Source organism: Symphalangus syndactylus, chromosome 10 (assembly GCF_028878055.3).
Source record: "Symphalangus syndactylus isolate Jambi chromosome 10, NHGRI_mSymSyn1-v2.1_pri, whole genome shotgun sequence".
In the NCBI taxonomy this organism is placed as follows: Eukaryota; Metazoa; Chordata; class Mammalia; order Primates; family Hylobatidae; genus Symphalangus; species Symphalangus syndactylus.
This window is the reverse complement of record NC_072432.2, coordinates 11,374,427-11,389,691: the sequence shown is the minus strand read 5'-3', so window position 1 is coordinate 11,389,691 and position 15,265 is coordinate 11,374,427. Positions and strand designations below refer to the sequence as shown.

General features: G+C 48.1%; 1 protein-coding gene across 7 annotated transcripts in view; it reads left to right on the top strand.

Moving 5' to 3' along the window:
• Positions 1 to 11,650: 11,650 nt before the first annotated feature.
• Positions 11,651 to 15,265, top strand: part of IL15RA (interleukin 15 receptor subunit alpha) — a 38,182-nt gene continuing 34,567 nt past the window's right edge. The window contains exons 1-2 of one of the 7 annotated variants that reach the window (XM_055296431.2): positions 11,651 to 12,144; positions 12,531 to 12,612. In XM_055296431.2, coding sequence (XP_055152406.1) covers positions 11,965 to 12,144; positions 12,531 to 12,612 — 262 coding nt within the window. In that variant the 5' untranslated portion in view covers positions 11,651 to 11,964. Of the gene's footprint in view, positions 12,145 to 12,530; positions 12,613 to 12,652; positions 12,985 to 15,265 lie in introns of those variants that run through there. The other 6 variants (XM_063610063.1, XM_063610062.1, XM_055296436.2 and 3 more) reach the window with 6 other exon arrangements.

Genomic DNA, 15,265 nt, shown 5'->3' with positions numbered 1-15,265 from the left:
CAACAACTTTGAGTTCAAAATCAGGCCAGGCGCAGTGGCTTACGCCTGTAACCTCAGCACTTTGGGAGGCCGAGGCGGGCGGATCACCTGAGGTCAGGAGCTGGAGGCCAGCCTGGCCAACATGGTGAAACCCCGTCTCTACTAAAAATACAAAAATGAGCCAGGCATGGTGGTGCACGCCTGCAGTCCCAGCTACTCTGGAGGCTGAAGCTTAGGAGGCTTCGAATTCATATAATTGGGTGAATCATCAAGAAATAGACTGGTCTCTTGGGAATTTTTCCTTTCAAAGATTCATCACAGGAAAAAAGAAAGTGAAGGGTGATTTTCCCCAAGAGCAGGCCAGTTTTGTGTTCCAGAATTTGGGGTTCTCTCACTCCAAGGATGCAGTTCACTGACTGTTTATGTGTTTGATGTTGATTTGTTTATCTGACTGCAGGGTGCCAGGGAGACTGACCAAATAGGCATTTTTTTGGAGGAAGAACGAGTCTAATTAAAATAATCTGGCTAGATTGTCAGTGAGGATAAGTGGATATGCAAAAAGTGTTTGGGAAGAGGTTAACCAACTAGAGGGGAGTGAGGCGGGTTTGCTGAGGACAGAAGGCAAGGTGGGTCTGGGCAATGACTACCTTAGTAGTGACCAAGGCCACCCAGGCCCAGGCCACCTCCCTCTATTTTCCTGGGTTTTGGCACAACCTCAGAGAAGGGAAGAGAAGTATTTGCCATAGCGGGGAGTGGAGGGAAAAACAGTACTAGATTTTTGTTGATCTTGGCAAGTGGAAGCTCAGAGCCACATCTGATATAATTTACAAAAATAAGGAAATGCGATGTTTTTTCTACTTGAGTATTGAAAAGCAGTTCCTTCTTATATACCCATACTCTTAAGCAAAACCTCTTCTGTCAGTTGACTCATTTTCTTTCATTTTCCCCACTTCAGTCTCACTGCCTTGAGGTCTCCAGGTTGGCCGCAGCAATTGGATTCCCTTATAGGGACCCCTACAGACTCTAACTGGCCCTTGTTCCTAAGTCAAAAGCCAAGTACACTATTACTAGGTGACCATTAGAAATGCATCACCTCGGCCGGGCGTAGTGGCTCACATCTGAAATGCCTGCACTTCAGGAGGCCAAGGCGGGAGGATCTCTTGAATCCAGGAGTTTGAGACCAGCCTGGGCAACATGGAGAAACCCTGTCTCTACAGAAAGTACAAAAATCATCTGGGCAAGGTGGTGTGCACCTGTGGTCCCAGCTACTTGGGAGGCTGAGGTGGGAGGATTGATTGAGCCCAGGAGGTGGAGGCTGCAGTGAGCCGTGATCACTCCACTGCACTCCAGCCTGGGCGACAGAGTGAGACCCTGTCTCAAAAAATAAAAATAAAATAAAATAACATGGTGAATAGTATGTCATATGAATATATCTCCACTTAAAAATTTAGGATTCTAAAGCAAAAAAAAAAAAAAGAAAAGAAAAGAAAAAAGAAAATCCCTTAACCTGAGCCACGGCTCTCTTCTTCCTGATATTTCCGTCTACCATCCTCCCCTCTGCCTGGCCCCGTCTACCATCTTCCCCTCTGGCCCCATCTGCCATCTTCCCCTCTGCCTGGCTCCCCTCCCCAGCTGAGTCCTCTGTCTGCATCTTGCTGACAGTCTATGGCCAAAGACCCTGTCACTAGGACTTTTATTTCCAGAGCCTGAGCCTCATCCTCACCTCCAGCTCTGCTCTGATTGATGACTCCTGAGCTGATCCCCACCCTGCATGGGTCTCCTGCGAGAAGCCCCAGGACAACCCTCACCCGAGTCTCTCCTGAATGGTGGACACTCAGCCAAGGAAGCCCACTCTTCCCAAGCCATCTCGTTTCCTTTGGTCTGAGAAAATAGATACTGGACTTTGCTCTCAAAAATAATGATATCGTGTTGTTATGAGTTGAAATGTGTCCACCCAAAAATATATGTTGAAGTCCTAACCCCTAACCCTCAGAATGTGACCTTATTTGGAGGTACGGTCTTTTTTTTTTTTTTTAATTTTATTTTGAGACGGAGTGTCACTCTGTCATGCAGGCTGGAGTGCAGTGGCGTGATCTCGGCTCACTGTAGCCTCCGCCTGCTGGGTTCAAGCGATTCTCCTGCCTCAGCCTCCCAAGTAGCTGGGACTATAGGTGTGCGCCACCCTTCCCGGCCAATTTTTTGTATTTTTAGTAGATTCAGGATTTCACCATGCTGGCCAGGCTGGTCTCAAACTCCTGACCTCATGATCCACCCGCCTCGGCTTCCCAAAGTGGTGGGATTACAGGCATGAGCCACCTCACCGGGTCTGGAGATAGGGTCTTTACCAAGACAATCAAGTTAAAATGAGGTCACTGGGATTGGCCCTGATCCAATATGACTGGTGTGCTTATAAGGAGACAGAATTTGGATGTCGACATGCACAGAGGCAGGATTCTGGGAAGAGACACAGGGAGAGGACAGCCATGTGGCAGGAGCAATGGCAAAGGAATGACAAGGAGAGCTGGCAAATGCCACAGCCTGGATGCGGCCAGGAAGGACTCTCACCTAGAGCCATCAGACACCTGCTGACACCTTGATTTCGGCCTTCCAGCCTCCAGAACTACGAGACAACAAATTTCTGTTGTTGCAAGCCACACAGTGTTTGGTACTTTGTTGCAGCAGGCTTAGGAAATTAATACACACAGAAAAGGCCAGGCGTGGCCCAAGTGTGAAAGGGAGGGTCATACATTCTAAAGAGAGACTCCCATGCTGCTCCTAAAAAGGACCAAGCTGTTCATCCATGCAACAGCTTGAATGGATCTACGGAGAATTGCACTGTTTGCAAAAGCTGACCTCGAAAGGCTACACACTGGATGATTTCATTTATATAACAAACGTTCTTGAAATGACAAAGTTGCAGAGATGGATAGCATCAGTGGCTGCCGGGGCTTAGGGAAAGGGGAGAAAGGCAGATGGCTGTAGCTATAAAACGGCAGCATGAGGGAGCCTGGTGTGCTGCATCTTGCCCTGCATCTTGGCTGCGGAGGGGCCACAACCCAACCACCTGTAATGTGACAAAATTGCGTAGAATTACACACACACACACACACACACACGCATGTAACACTGGCAAAATTCGAATGTCTATATGTTGTATCCATGTCATTTCCTGGCTGTGATATTGTACTTTAGCTATTCAACATGCTACCATTGAGGAAAACTGAGTCAAGGGTATACGGGATCTCTCTGCATCATTACAACTACGTGAGAATCTCTACTTACCTCCAAACGAAAAGTTTTTTAAAGATACCATCAAGTCATATCAGTTTAACCCAGGAAAGTAGTCCCTATGGAATATGGATGAAATTAAGTATTATTTCCATCTAAATACAATTCAAGATGTTGGATCCTTTTGTCTTTTTAAGAGGTAACTGACAATCTGAAATAAAAATTCGAAATTTCATCTGGATGAACAAACATAAGAATATTCTTTGAAAGGATAGCAAAGAAACCTCGGGGAAGGGGAACTTACAGGGCAGACCATCCCCTGCAAGATTCGGAAACATTACAGAGCTATAATAACTGGAAGAGATGGTGGAACAGAGCAAGTATCCCAGTAATGGACTAATTATCTAAGTGAAAATAATTTATGGAAAAAGTATTTCTAAAAAGGTTAAAAAAAAGGCTGGGTGCGGTGGCTCACGCTTGTAATCCCAGCACTTTGGGAGGCCGAGGCGGGCGGATCACAAGGTCGGGAGATCGAGACCACGGCGTCTCTACTAAAAATACAAAAAATTAGCCGGGCGTGGTGGCGGGCGCCTGTAGTCCCAGCTACTCGGAGAGGCTGAGGCAGGAGAATGGCGTGAACCCGGGAGGCGGAGCTTGCAGTGAGCCGAGATTGTGCCACTGCACTCCAGCCTGGGTGACAGAGCAAGACTCCGTCTCAAAAAAAAAAAAAAAAAAAAAAAAAGAAAAAGAAGAGCCTTTGAGTGTACAATGGCATTCTCAATCAATAATTGGCCTTGGTCTTTTCCAGTTTCCTGTTACAACATTCAATTTATACAATGAGGGAAAGTCTAGACCAGCACTGGACACTACCTGAAGCTTTTAGGAGTTATGGTAGAAAATAGCACAGATAATAGTGGAGTATAGCAGGATGTAACAGGGTGTAATACTATCTAACTGTTAAAATTAATGACTTACCACTACATGTATCAACGGAGAAATAAATGCTAAGGGAAAAAGAAAGTTTTGGAATGACATGACAGTGCAGGTTGAGTCTCCCTTATCTGAAATGCTTGGAATGTGAAATATTTCAGATTTCAGATTTTTTCAGATTTTGGAATATTCACATATACACAATGAGATATCTTGGGGATGGGACCTAAGTCTAAACATAAAATTCATTTATGTTTCATATGTACCCTATACACATAGCCTAAAGGTAGTTTCATACAATAATTTTAATAATTTGTGCATGAAACAGTTTGTGTCTATTGAACGCCCAGAAAGCAACATTGTCGCCACTGCAATCACCCACGTGAACATCTACGGATGATTGGCATCACCACTATTCCTGACTCTGACTCTGAATTTATGTGCTACCTTTATAAACAATCGTTTTCTTACTCTTATTCACACATGAGTACTTAACAGTTAAAAAATATGACAGCATTAAACCAGTGAAAACATAATGTGTTCAGGGTCACTAAGCAGCCCAGTGGCGTCATCAGAGATCTGGATCAGCCGACAGACAACAGCAACCATGACAGTGGGCTTCCCTCTCTACTAATGATGCTGTGTTCTGATTAAAAGATTACTGTAGGCCGGGCTCGGTGGCTCACGCCTGTAATCCCAGCACTTTGCGAGGCCAAGGCAGGCGGTTCACCTGAGGTCAGGAGTTTGAGACTAGCCTGGCCAACATGGTGAAGCTCCATCTCTACTAAAAATACAAAAAAAAAAAAAAAATTAGCAGGGCGTGGTGGCAGGTGCCTTTAATCCTAGCTACTCAGGAGGCTGAGGCGGGAGGATCACCTGAGCCTGGAAGCTGAAGGCTATAGTGAACTGGGATCACGCCACTGCACTCCAGCCAGGGCAACAGAGTGAGACCCTGCCTCGAAAAAAAAAAAAAAAAATGGAAAAGGTCACTATAAGCTAAACCTTGAGCCTAGAGCCTAGCTGCACATGTAGAACCCTGGAGAAGTCCCTACCCCCAAGGCAGGAGTTCATAGCTAATAGCTTCTTGGGCTTTTGGTGCCGATTGGCTGGAGATTGGGGAAGCCACATCATGAAAAAGGGGCTTTTGTTCTCTTTCCTGGGCCGAATCGGGCAGCAGCAACTTGTAACCATCTGGCCATCTGCTGGTATCTTGTAGGGCAGCTTATCTTGCAAAAGCGCTAGGTGCTGACACAGGAGATTTGCAAGCAAAAGGAGACTCTGCAAAAGGGTTCTTCAGGCCTTCGCACAAGGGGACAAATTGGTACAGGGTCCTCATCTTGCTTATCCTGCCTCAAACGCACACTGTTCTAGTCCTTCAACGAGCCCATCGCATGCTTTCATCATGGCGCCTGTAGGTGCTTGTTCTGCAGTGATAACAGCATTTTGTTCGTCATCACTGTTACAACAAGCACCTTGGTTCAGAACCGTTTTGCCATTGTTCATCATCGGTCAATGAACGAACAACTGGGAGCCTCAGTATAGATGTTAACAACCTGTATATCCACTTCTTCCAGCATGCTGACACACTCTGAAGGTATATTTTTTGCCTGCGTAGGGAGGTCAGACATCATTTTTTTCCCACTTCACATATGGAATACTTCCATGCCATCACCTTGTTCATCTTCATCACTGACCATAGTCACAGACCAGAGGTTGTGCCAAGCACATGTGTCTGTCGTTAGTCACTGTGTTCCAAGTTTCGGAAACAGCATTGGCATCCTTCATGCTAAACACCTTTTGAAAACTTCCACACCCACCCCTCTGTTCACTGCTGCTAGCAGGCAGTGTTTCCATATTTACTCTCCATTGATCTCCATTGATCTAAGGATACCCTGGTCACATGGCTGAAGTAATGAAGTTACATTTGGAAGAAAGCCCATGACATAAACATTATTTTTAATGAGAGTTTCAGCTGGAGAATGAGCAGAATGGTCGTCAAAGAAAAACAAAATTTTGCAGTTGTCATCCAGTCCACCCTCCCTACAGTGACACAAGCCACTGGTCCAAAATGTTTGTGAGACTAATCAGAAAAGATGTCCCTAGTTATACATGTAATCTCAGCTACGCAGAAAGCTGAGGTGGGAGGACGGCTTGAGGCCAGGAGTGTGAGACCAACCTTGGCAACATAGTGAGACCTCATCTCTAGTAATAAATAAATATCAGCCAGGTGTGGTGGTGCACACTTATAGGCCCAGCTACTTGAAGCAGGAGGATTGCTTGAGTCCAGGAGTGTAAGGCTGCAGTGAGCTATGATTGCACCACTGCACTCCAGCCTGGGCAACAGGGTGAGACCTCATCTCTAAAAAAATTTTTAAAAAAGAAAAAAGAGGCCAGGCACAGTGGCTCACACTTGTAATCCCAGCACTCTGGGAGGCCGAGGTGGGTGGATCACCTGAGGTCAGGAGTTCGAGACCAGCCTGGCCAACATGGAGAAACCCCGTCTCTAGTAAAAATACAAAAATTAGCCGGGTGTGGTGGTGGTCGCCTGTAATCCCAGCTACTTGGGAGGCTGAGGCAGGAGAATTGCTTGAACCGGGGAGGCAGAGGTTGTAGTGAGCCGAGATTGTGCCATTGCACTCCAGCCTGGGCAATAAGAGTGAAACTCCATCTCAAAAAAAAAAGGTCTGGGAGCATGGGCTCACGCCCGTAATCCCAGCACTTTGGGAGGCCGAGGTGGGTGAATCACCTGAGGTCAGGAGTTCAAGAGCAGCCTGGCCAACATGGTGAAACCCCATCTCTACAAAAATACAAAAATTAGCTGGGCATGATGGCGGGTGCCTGTAATCCCAGCTACTCGTGAGGCTGAGGCACGAAAATGGCTTGAACCCAGGACACAGAGATTGCAGTGAGCTGAGATCGCTCCATTGCACTCCAGCCTGGGTGACAGAGCAAGACTCTGTCTCCAAAAAAGAAAAGAAGTCCCTGGTAATTCATGTATTGTGTTAGGATAATAATGAACTGGTAAGAAAACCACTCCTTGAAAACAGCAAGGACGCAGCCTTTGCCTATCACAGCAGTTTGGGCTTACGTATACCTGTTGCATTAGCACAACCCAGCACAGTTCTGTCCTTGGGTTCCTTAATTACTGTTGGCACCATCTGATCCGCAGTGGTCAGTGTCTTTCTGGGACAATAGCACCGAAACAGTGATGTTTCATGACCGTTATAGACTTGTTCTGGTGTCAGGTTTTCATCGGCGATGACGTCGGCAAACTCGCCAATGAATTACTCTGCTGCTTTGTGATTAGCACATGTTTTATCGCCAAAAATCTTTAAAAATTTAATGCCATATTTTTTCTTAAATTCTACAACCAACCTTGAAAATTCACAATTCCCTTCCATTTTTAGTTCATCATAATAGATCTTTCTTGTTTCATGATCAGTGTATCATTAAGTGGCATGTGTCCACTGTGATATTGATGGATCACTTTTCCAGTGCACAATCAAGATCTTCATTTTTTTTATTCTGGGTTTTTCTATGTTTCATTAACTTGTGTTAGTCACTTGCAGCACAGAACTTCAACAGTCTATCCCTCTGTTTCTTCAGGTCCTATATGGTGGTCATTCCAACACCGTACCTTTCTGTAAGACATTTCACACTTACACCACTGCCTACTGTCTCCAACAGTTTGACTTTCTGTGTTATAGATAAACACAAATGCTTTCCTTTTCTTATCACTATTATCCACAGGGGTATCTGCAGACCTTTGTGACATTTTCTTTTTTTTTGTTTTGTTTTTGTTTTTGTTTGAGACAGAGTCTTGCTCTATCACCCAGGCTGGAGTGTAGTGGTACGATCTCGGTTCACTGCAACCTCAGCCTCCTGGGTTCAAGTGATTGTTGTGACTCAGCCTCCTAAATAGCTGGGATTGCAGGCACGTGCCACCGCACCAGGCTAATTTTCATATTTTTAGTAGAGGGGTTTCGCTGTGTTGCCCAGGCTGGTCTCGAACTCCTGAGCTCACGTGATCCACCTGCCTTGGCCTCCCAAAGTGCTGAGATTACAGACGTGAGCCACTGCACCCGGCCAACATTTTCAGCAATATCATTAGACCAGACAGCAGAGAATAAGCAAAAATACCACAGTGAGAAGTGCACAGAGGCAGGCCTTGGCTCCATATGGGGAATCGTGGGGACCTGTCGTGGGTGTGTTCGACCTGCACACATGCCATTTTACCACCTTTTGTGTGCGTGCTTGCATGGGTGATTCTGGGCGTGCACAGAAAAGATATCTCTCAGCTGAAGGCGGCTGGGAGAGTCTTTTTTTCCCTTGGGCATGCTGAATAAACAGTGTGTTGTGTGCCTGTGTTTTGATTGCAACCCACCTCACGAGATCAGGTGTGGAATTTTCCACTTGTGGCGTAATGTCAGAGCTCAAAAAGTTTTGGATTTTGGACCATTTTGGATTTGGGATTTGGAGATCCGGAGTGCTCAACCTGTATGGTACTGTTCATATGAATTTTTTTTTTTTTTGAGACCTAGTCTCTTTCTGTTGCCCAGGCTTGAGTGCAGTGGTGTGATCTCAGCTCACTGCAACCTCCACCTCCCAGGTTCAAGCGATTCTCGTGCCTCAGCCTCCCAAGTAGATGAGATTACAGGTGCATGCCACCACACCCTGCTAATTTTTGTATTTTTAGTAGAGATGGGGTTTCACCATGTTGGCCAGGCTGGTCTTGAACTCCTGACCTCAAGTGATCTGCCCACCTCAGCCTCCCAAAGTGCTGGGATTACAGTCGTGAGCCACTGCACCCAGCCTTAATCATATGAATTTTTAAAAATGTAAGCCATCCTGTCCATTGTACACGGACATACACATGGAAAAGAGGCCTAAGAATGCCTGGGAATGATGAGTACCAGTTTCAAGAAACATTTACCTGCGAGAAGGTGGAAGACGGAGGAAGAGAAAGATGCAGGAATACAAAGGGGCTTCAACTTTATCTGTAATTTTTTTATTCCGAAAAATGTCTGAAGCAAACATTGAGCAGACATACTAAGATTTGACAGGATGAGGCAGTAGGCTCATGGATATCCACTATATTTATTGATTGCTATACTTCGAAGTATGTTTGAAATTTACATTATTTAACAACGCATGTATATGTAATGAAATAGAGTTCTTTTAAGCATACCAAATTTACAATTTTATTTTCAAATTTTAAAATTTACTTTTGGCCAGAATGCAGTAAAATGGGTACTTTAACACAATGCTAGTTAGAAGGTATATTGATAAAAGACTTTTGGAAAGCAAGATAGAAATATTTGTTTAAAAGAAAAAAAGGCTTTAAAAATATTCCCTACCAGTTGAATCAATAGTTCCACTGTAGGAAATCTATTCTAAACAATCTTAAATTCACAAGATTTTGTAGAAAGATATTTATGATAATGTTATCTTTAATATTAAAATAATAGAGGGGATGTTAAACTATGATAATTTGCAGCCATTAAAAACTTTTACAAAGAGTCTGTAATAATGGAGAAATCTCTACTTCATAAATGTTCATAGAATAAAAAATGCTCTATTTTATACATGCTATGCTCAGCCTGCCTTCAATAAACCCTGAATATATTTGACAATATGAAGGAATATTGTTAATTTTTAAATTTGATCTTCTCATCTTGAGATATATTCTTAAGTACTGAGGGAAATTGAATAATGTGGGATTTCTCCAGTTGGAGTAAGGGTGGCTATTCCTGCTTAGAAAAAAAGAATGGACCTTGTGCGGTAACTGCCAGATGGTAGGTTCATTATTCTTTCGACCTTTTTTTTTTTAACTTAAGAGACAGGGACTGGCTCTGTTGCCCAGGCTGGAGTGCAGTGGCGCCATCATAGCTCACTGCATCCTCAAACTCCTGGGCTTAAACAATGCTCCCGACTCAGCCTCCCAAGCAGTTGGGACTACAGGCAAGTGCCACCACATCAGGCTAATATTGTTTAAATATTTTGTAGAGATAGGGGTCTCACTGTGTTGCCCAAGCTGATCTCCAACTCTTGGGCTCAAGCGATCCTCCTGCCTCTGTCTTCCAAAGTGCTGGGGTTATAAGCGTGAGCCACCGCGTCTGGCCTCTACTTTTGATATTTGAAAATGTCCGTAACAAAAGAAGCTTTCATAAGTCTGAAGCACACAAAATGTTGACATTGATTATATTTACAGGTTGGGTCCAAGTGGGATTTCCAATCCTCTGCATTCATTTGTTCAGCATGTTTTACGTTTATGCCAATTTTAAACTTTTTAGGGAAAGAGGAGCAAGTACAGTCATGCCTCACTTACTAATAGAGATAGTTTCTGAGAAGCTTGTCAGATGATTTCCTCGTTTTGCCAGCATCGCAGAGAACTTACACAATTTGCATGGCATAGCCTGCTACACACTGAGGCCACATGACCTAGCCTGTTGCTCCGAGACTGCAAAGCTGTGCAGCAGGAAGCTTTGCTGAATACTGCAGGCAACTGTAACACAATGGTGAGGATCTGTGTCTCTAAACATAGAAAAGTTACAGTAAAGGCCGGGCGCGGTGGCTCACGCTTGTAATCCCAGCACTTTGGGAGGCCGAGGCGGGCGGATCACGAGGTCAGGAGATCGAGACCACGGTGAAACCCCGTCTCTACTAAAAATACAAAAAATTAGCCGGGCGTGGTGGCGGGCGCCTGTAGTCCCAGCTACTCGGAGAGGCTGAGGCAGGAGAATGGCGTGAACCCGGGAGGCGGAGCTTGCAGTGAGCCGAGATTGCGCCACTGCACTCCAGCCTGGGCGACAGAGCGAGACTCCGTCTCAAAAAAAAAAAAAAAAAAAAAAAAAGAAAAGTTACAGTAAAAACACGGAATTATAATCTTACAGGACCACCGAGGCACATACCAGCTGGCATTAACAGAAAGGTCTTAGGCTCCACATGACTGTAGGAAAAGCTCTCATCTACTCTTTTCCCTCTGTGTGTGTGGGGTGGGGGGAGGATGTATAACAGCCTATGCTTATATGCCACTAAATTCTTTTGTTTGTTTGTTTTATTTCATTTTATTTATTTTTTTGAGACCGAGTCTCACTCTGTTGCCCAGGCTAGAGGGCAGTGGTGCGATCTCAGCTTACTGCAACCTCAGCCTCCTGGGTTCAAGTGATTCTCCTGCCTCAGCCTCCCGAGTAGCTGGGATTACAGGCGCCGGCCACCACGCCCAGCTAATTTTTGTATTTTTAGTAGAGACGGGGTTTCACCATGTTGGCCAGGCTAGTCTCGAATTCCTGACTTCAGGCGATTCACCTGCCTTGGCCTCCGAAAGTGCTTGGATTTCAGGAGTGGCCACCGCGCTCGGCCCTAAATTCTTTTTTTTTTTTTTTTTTTTGAGACGGAGTCTCGCTCTGTCATCCAGGCTGGAGTGCAGTGGCGCGATCTCGGCTCACTGCAAGCTCCGCCTCCCGGGTTCACGCCATTCTCCTGCCTCAGCCTCTCCGAGTAGCTGGGACTACAGGCGCCCGCCACCACGCCCGGCTAATTTTTTGTATTTTTAGTAGAGACGAGGTTTCACCGTGGTCTCGATCTCCTGACCTCGTGATCCGCCCGCCTCGGCTTCCCAAAGTGCTGGGATTACAAGCGTGAGCTACCGCGCCCGGCCCCTAAATTATTTTATTTAACTTTTAAGTTCAGGGTTATATGTGCAGGTTTGTTATATAGGTAAACCTGTGTCTTGGGGGATTATTGTACAGTTTATTTCGTTTTGAAAGAGAATTTGCAAGTATGTCACAAAAGCCTCATAAACACGTTGTGAGATTTTAAGAGGCAATGACCGAGGCTTGGAGATGTCTCGTCCTGTCCAGTGTCACCCCTAGACCTGAGAATCTGCACTTGGGAGCTTACAGACCCGGTTCTCAGGCTTCACTTGAGACCCCAAGAAAGAAAAAAACCCACCAGCCAAAGAGGGGGATGGCAGCCTGGAAGAACCTAAGGAAGCGAGGGGCAGAGGTGAAGCACTGTGGCTCCTCTCCCCCTTCTCCTCCCTCCGCCCCGTCTCCTTCTAACGTGAGGCATTTTCTCGGGGAGCAAAGCTGCAGCAGCAATTCGATGAAGTGGCGGAGCTGCGGCCCCAGCGGGCGCCGGGCGCCAGCAGGTGGCGGGGGCTGCGCTCCTCCCGGGCGGGTGCCCGCGTCTCCGCACCGCGGCGACACCTCCGCGGGCACTCACCCAGGCCGGCCGCTCACAACCCAGCGCAGGGCCCGGGAGGGAGACCAGGAAAGTCGCAGGCGGAGCAGCTGGAGGCGACCAGCGCCGGGCGAGGTCAAGTGGATCCGAGCCTCAGAGAGGGCTGGAGAGAGTCTGCTCTCCGATGGCTTTGCCCACTCTCTTCCCAGTGGGGACACCGGACAGAGTGCACACTGGAGGTCCCGGAGCACAAGGAGCACGGAGGACCGGGAGGCTCCCGGGCTTGCGTGGGTAAGGTCCTGGGTCCCCACCGGGCACGGCCCATGCGTCCCGGGGACAGGGGTGGCTGTGCGGGGCCGCGGTGGCCGGCGGGGCTCCTTCTCCAGCAAGGGTGGGGACGCTGAGTCACGGATCTGTCACCGCTCTGCACCTCTCCGAGCCCTCGGGGGCCAAAGCAAAAGCGAAAGCGAATGCGACTGGCAGGGCGGCAGGTCCCAGAGCCGCGCTCGCCACCTCCCCCCGGCCTGGGCAGCGCTCGCCCGGGGCGTCCAGCGGTGCCCTGTGGAGCTGCGGCCATGGCCCCGCGGCGGGCGCGCGGCTGCCGGACCCTCGGTCTCCCGGCGCTGCTACTGCTGCTGCTGCTCCGGCCGCCGGCGACGCGGGGTAGGGAGCTGGGAGCAGGGGCGCCCGGGCGGGACTTGGAAGGGGGCCGGGGCGTGGAGCCGGAGGGAACAGGGCGCCCCATCTCCCCTGGCCGTGCGGGGCGTCGGTGTCCTCGGGAGCGCGGTGCGCGCAGGTCCGGGCCGGGGAGGGGGCGCGGCGCCGGGCAGGAGGGACACGTGCCGGGAGCCGGGGTCGCAGGGAGAGCGCCGCCGCTGCGCCCGGTTCACCCATGTAAGGGAGCGGGCGGCCGGGCTGGGGTCTCCGAGGCCGAGGTCAGGAGCAGTTCTGAGAAGCCCGTTTTGGCCACGGGAGCGCGGAGCCGGCGGCGTCCAGCAGTTAGGAGACACGGGCGAGTGCGCTTCTCCCAGGCGCCGGGACAGCAGGGCGGGTGTTGCATAGCACGCGGTCCTCGGAGGGGTCCGGGAGAAACTACCCCTCCCGACTCCCAGGCAAAAGTAAATTATGTCAGTGGTAGGTGGGAGGGTGGGGAGGAGCTGTGTCCCGGGGGGGAAACGCGTCGGGCGAGTTGCACACCTGGGGACCTGGAAACAACTTCCAATTCTTAAGCGATCAGGAAACCAGCAGAGGCGGTCGGGACCGGATGGGGGTGGGGAGTGAGGGGCCAGCCTGGAGTCTACACTCGCAGGAAAAGGGGGAAGAAATCTGTGATCGCTTGGTGTATGAGAAGAAAGCCGGTCGCGGAGCTCTGATCTCGGCAGGGAGGATGGAATGAGCGATTCCTAGGGGTTTTGTCCCGGGAGTCAGAGGAAGGAGAAACAGTAGCTGGGTCTAGCTCTATCCTTGTCAGCGCTTCTTTATCTTTTTATAGTCAGGGAGCTCTAGGAGGGTCTGATGAAAGCTATGAACCCCCTGCCCCCAGAAAAATGCATGAATGCACATACTTACAAAATGTGCATATGATTTTGGGGTCAAAGCCCCACTGAAGGCCATCCATGGACTCTATAGGAATTAGTAACCCCATGATCTGTGTGTGTTTTTAAGCGAGACCCTCAATAATTTACATCGAGTCGGGCCAGTCTGCCCAGGCCCTGGCCAAAGCCATTCCACGCACAGTTGCTGCTGCCTGGTGTGGCCCGAACGCCTCCCCACCCGCCGCCACCCCCACCCCAGCTCTGCGAGGCTTCATGAAGTTTCGTTTTCATGAGACTCTGATGCTTGGATTTTCCCCCACATCTGAGAAGCAGAGTTAGTTGGTGACCGGTTGCTTCCTCCCAGCTGGCTAGCAGTGTCACAGGACCCCATAGCTGGCAACTGGGGCAGCTGGATTACACAATATGAAAGTGAGATGCAGCCTTAGTCAGAGCCCAGCAAAGAGGAGGTGTCTTTCCTGAAGACTGAGTGGATAGGGGAGCACCACTGGGAGATCTCTAATCTCATCAGCTGCACAACCTTGCCCTTTGACCTTAGAAAGGTGTTGCTACCTTCCCTTCCCAAAGCTCTCGATGTTTTGTTTTGTTTTTCTTTTTCTTTCTTTTTTGTTTTCTTTTTTGAGACAGAGTGTCACTCTGTCACCCCGGCTGGAGTGCAGTAGCTCGATCTCAGCTCACTGCAACCTCCGCCTCCTGGGTTCAAGCGATTCTCCTGCCTCAGCCTCCTGAGAGCTGGGATTACAGGCGCTTGCCACCACGCCCGGTAACTTTTGTGTTTTTAATAGAGACGGGGTTTCACCATGTTGGTCAGGCTGATCTTAAACTCCTGACCTTGTGATCCGCCCGCCTCGGCCCACCAAAGTGCTGGGATTATAGGCGTGAGCCACCGCACCCAGCCGATGTTTTTTTTCCCTTTAACAGCCTTATTGAGGTGTAATTGACAGACAATAAACTGCATATATTGAAGTTGCACACTTTGATAAGTTTGGAGGTAAATGCATACATACTCATGAAAGCATTGCCACCACCAAGAGTGAACACAACCATCACTCCCAAAGACTTCCTCATGCCCTGCACAATCCTCATCTCCCACCTCGCCCATCTCCCAGGCAACAGCTTATCTGTTTTTTTGGTCACTATCAATTTGATGCACTTTCTAAAATTTTTTATAAATAGAATCGTACAGTAGGAACTCTTTCTTGTTTGGCTTCTTCACAGACAGTAATTATCCTGAGAATTTATCCATGTTGTAATTTGTATAAGTAGTTCATTGGTTTCTACCACTGAGTAGTATTCTACCCACGGCTAGCCCACCATTTGTTTAGCCACTCACTTGTTTTTTTTTTTTTTTTTTTTTTTTTATTATACTTTAGGTTTTAGGGTACATGTGC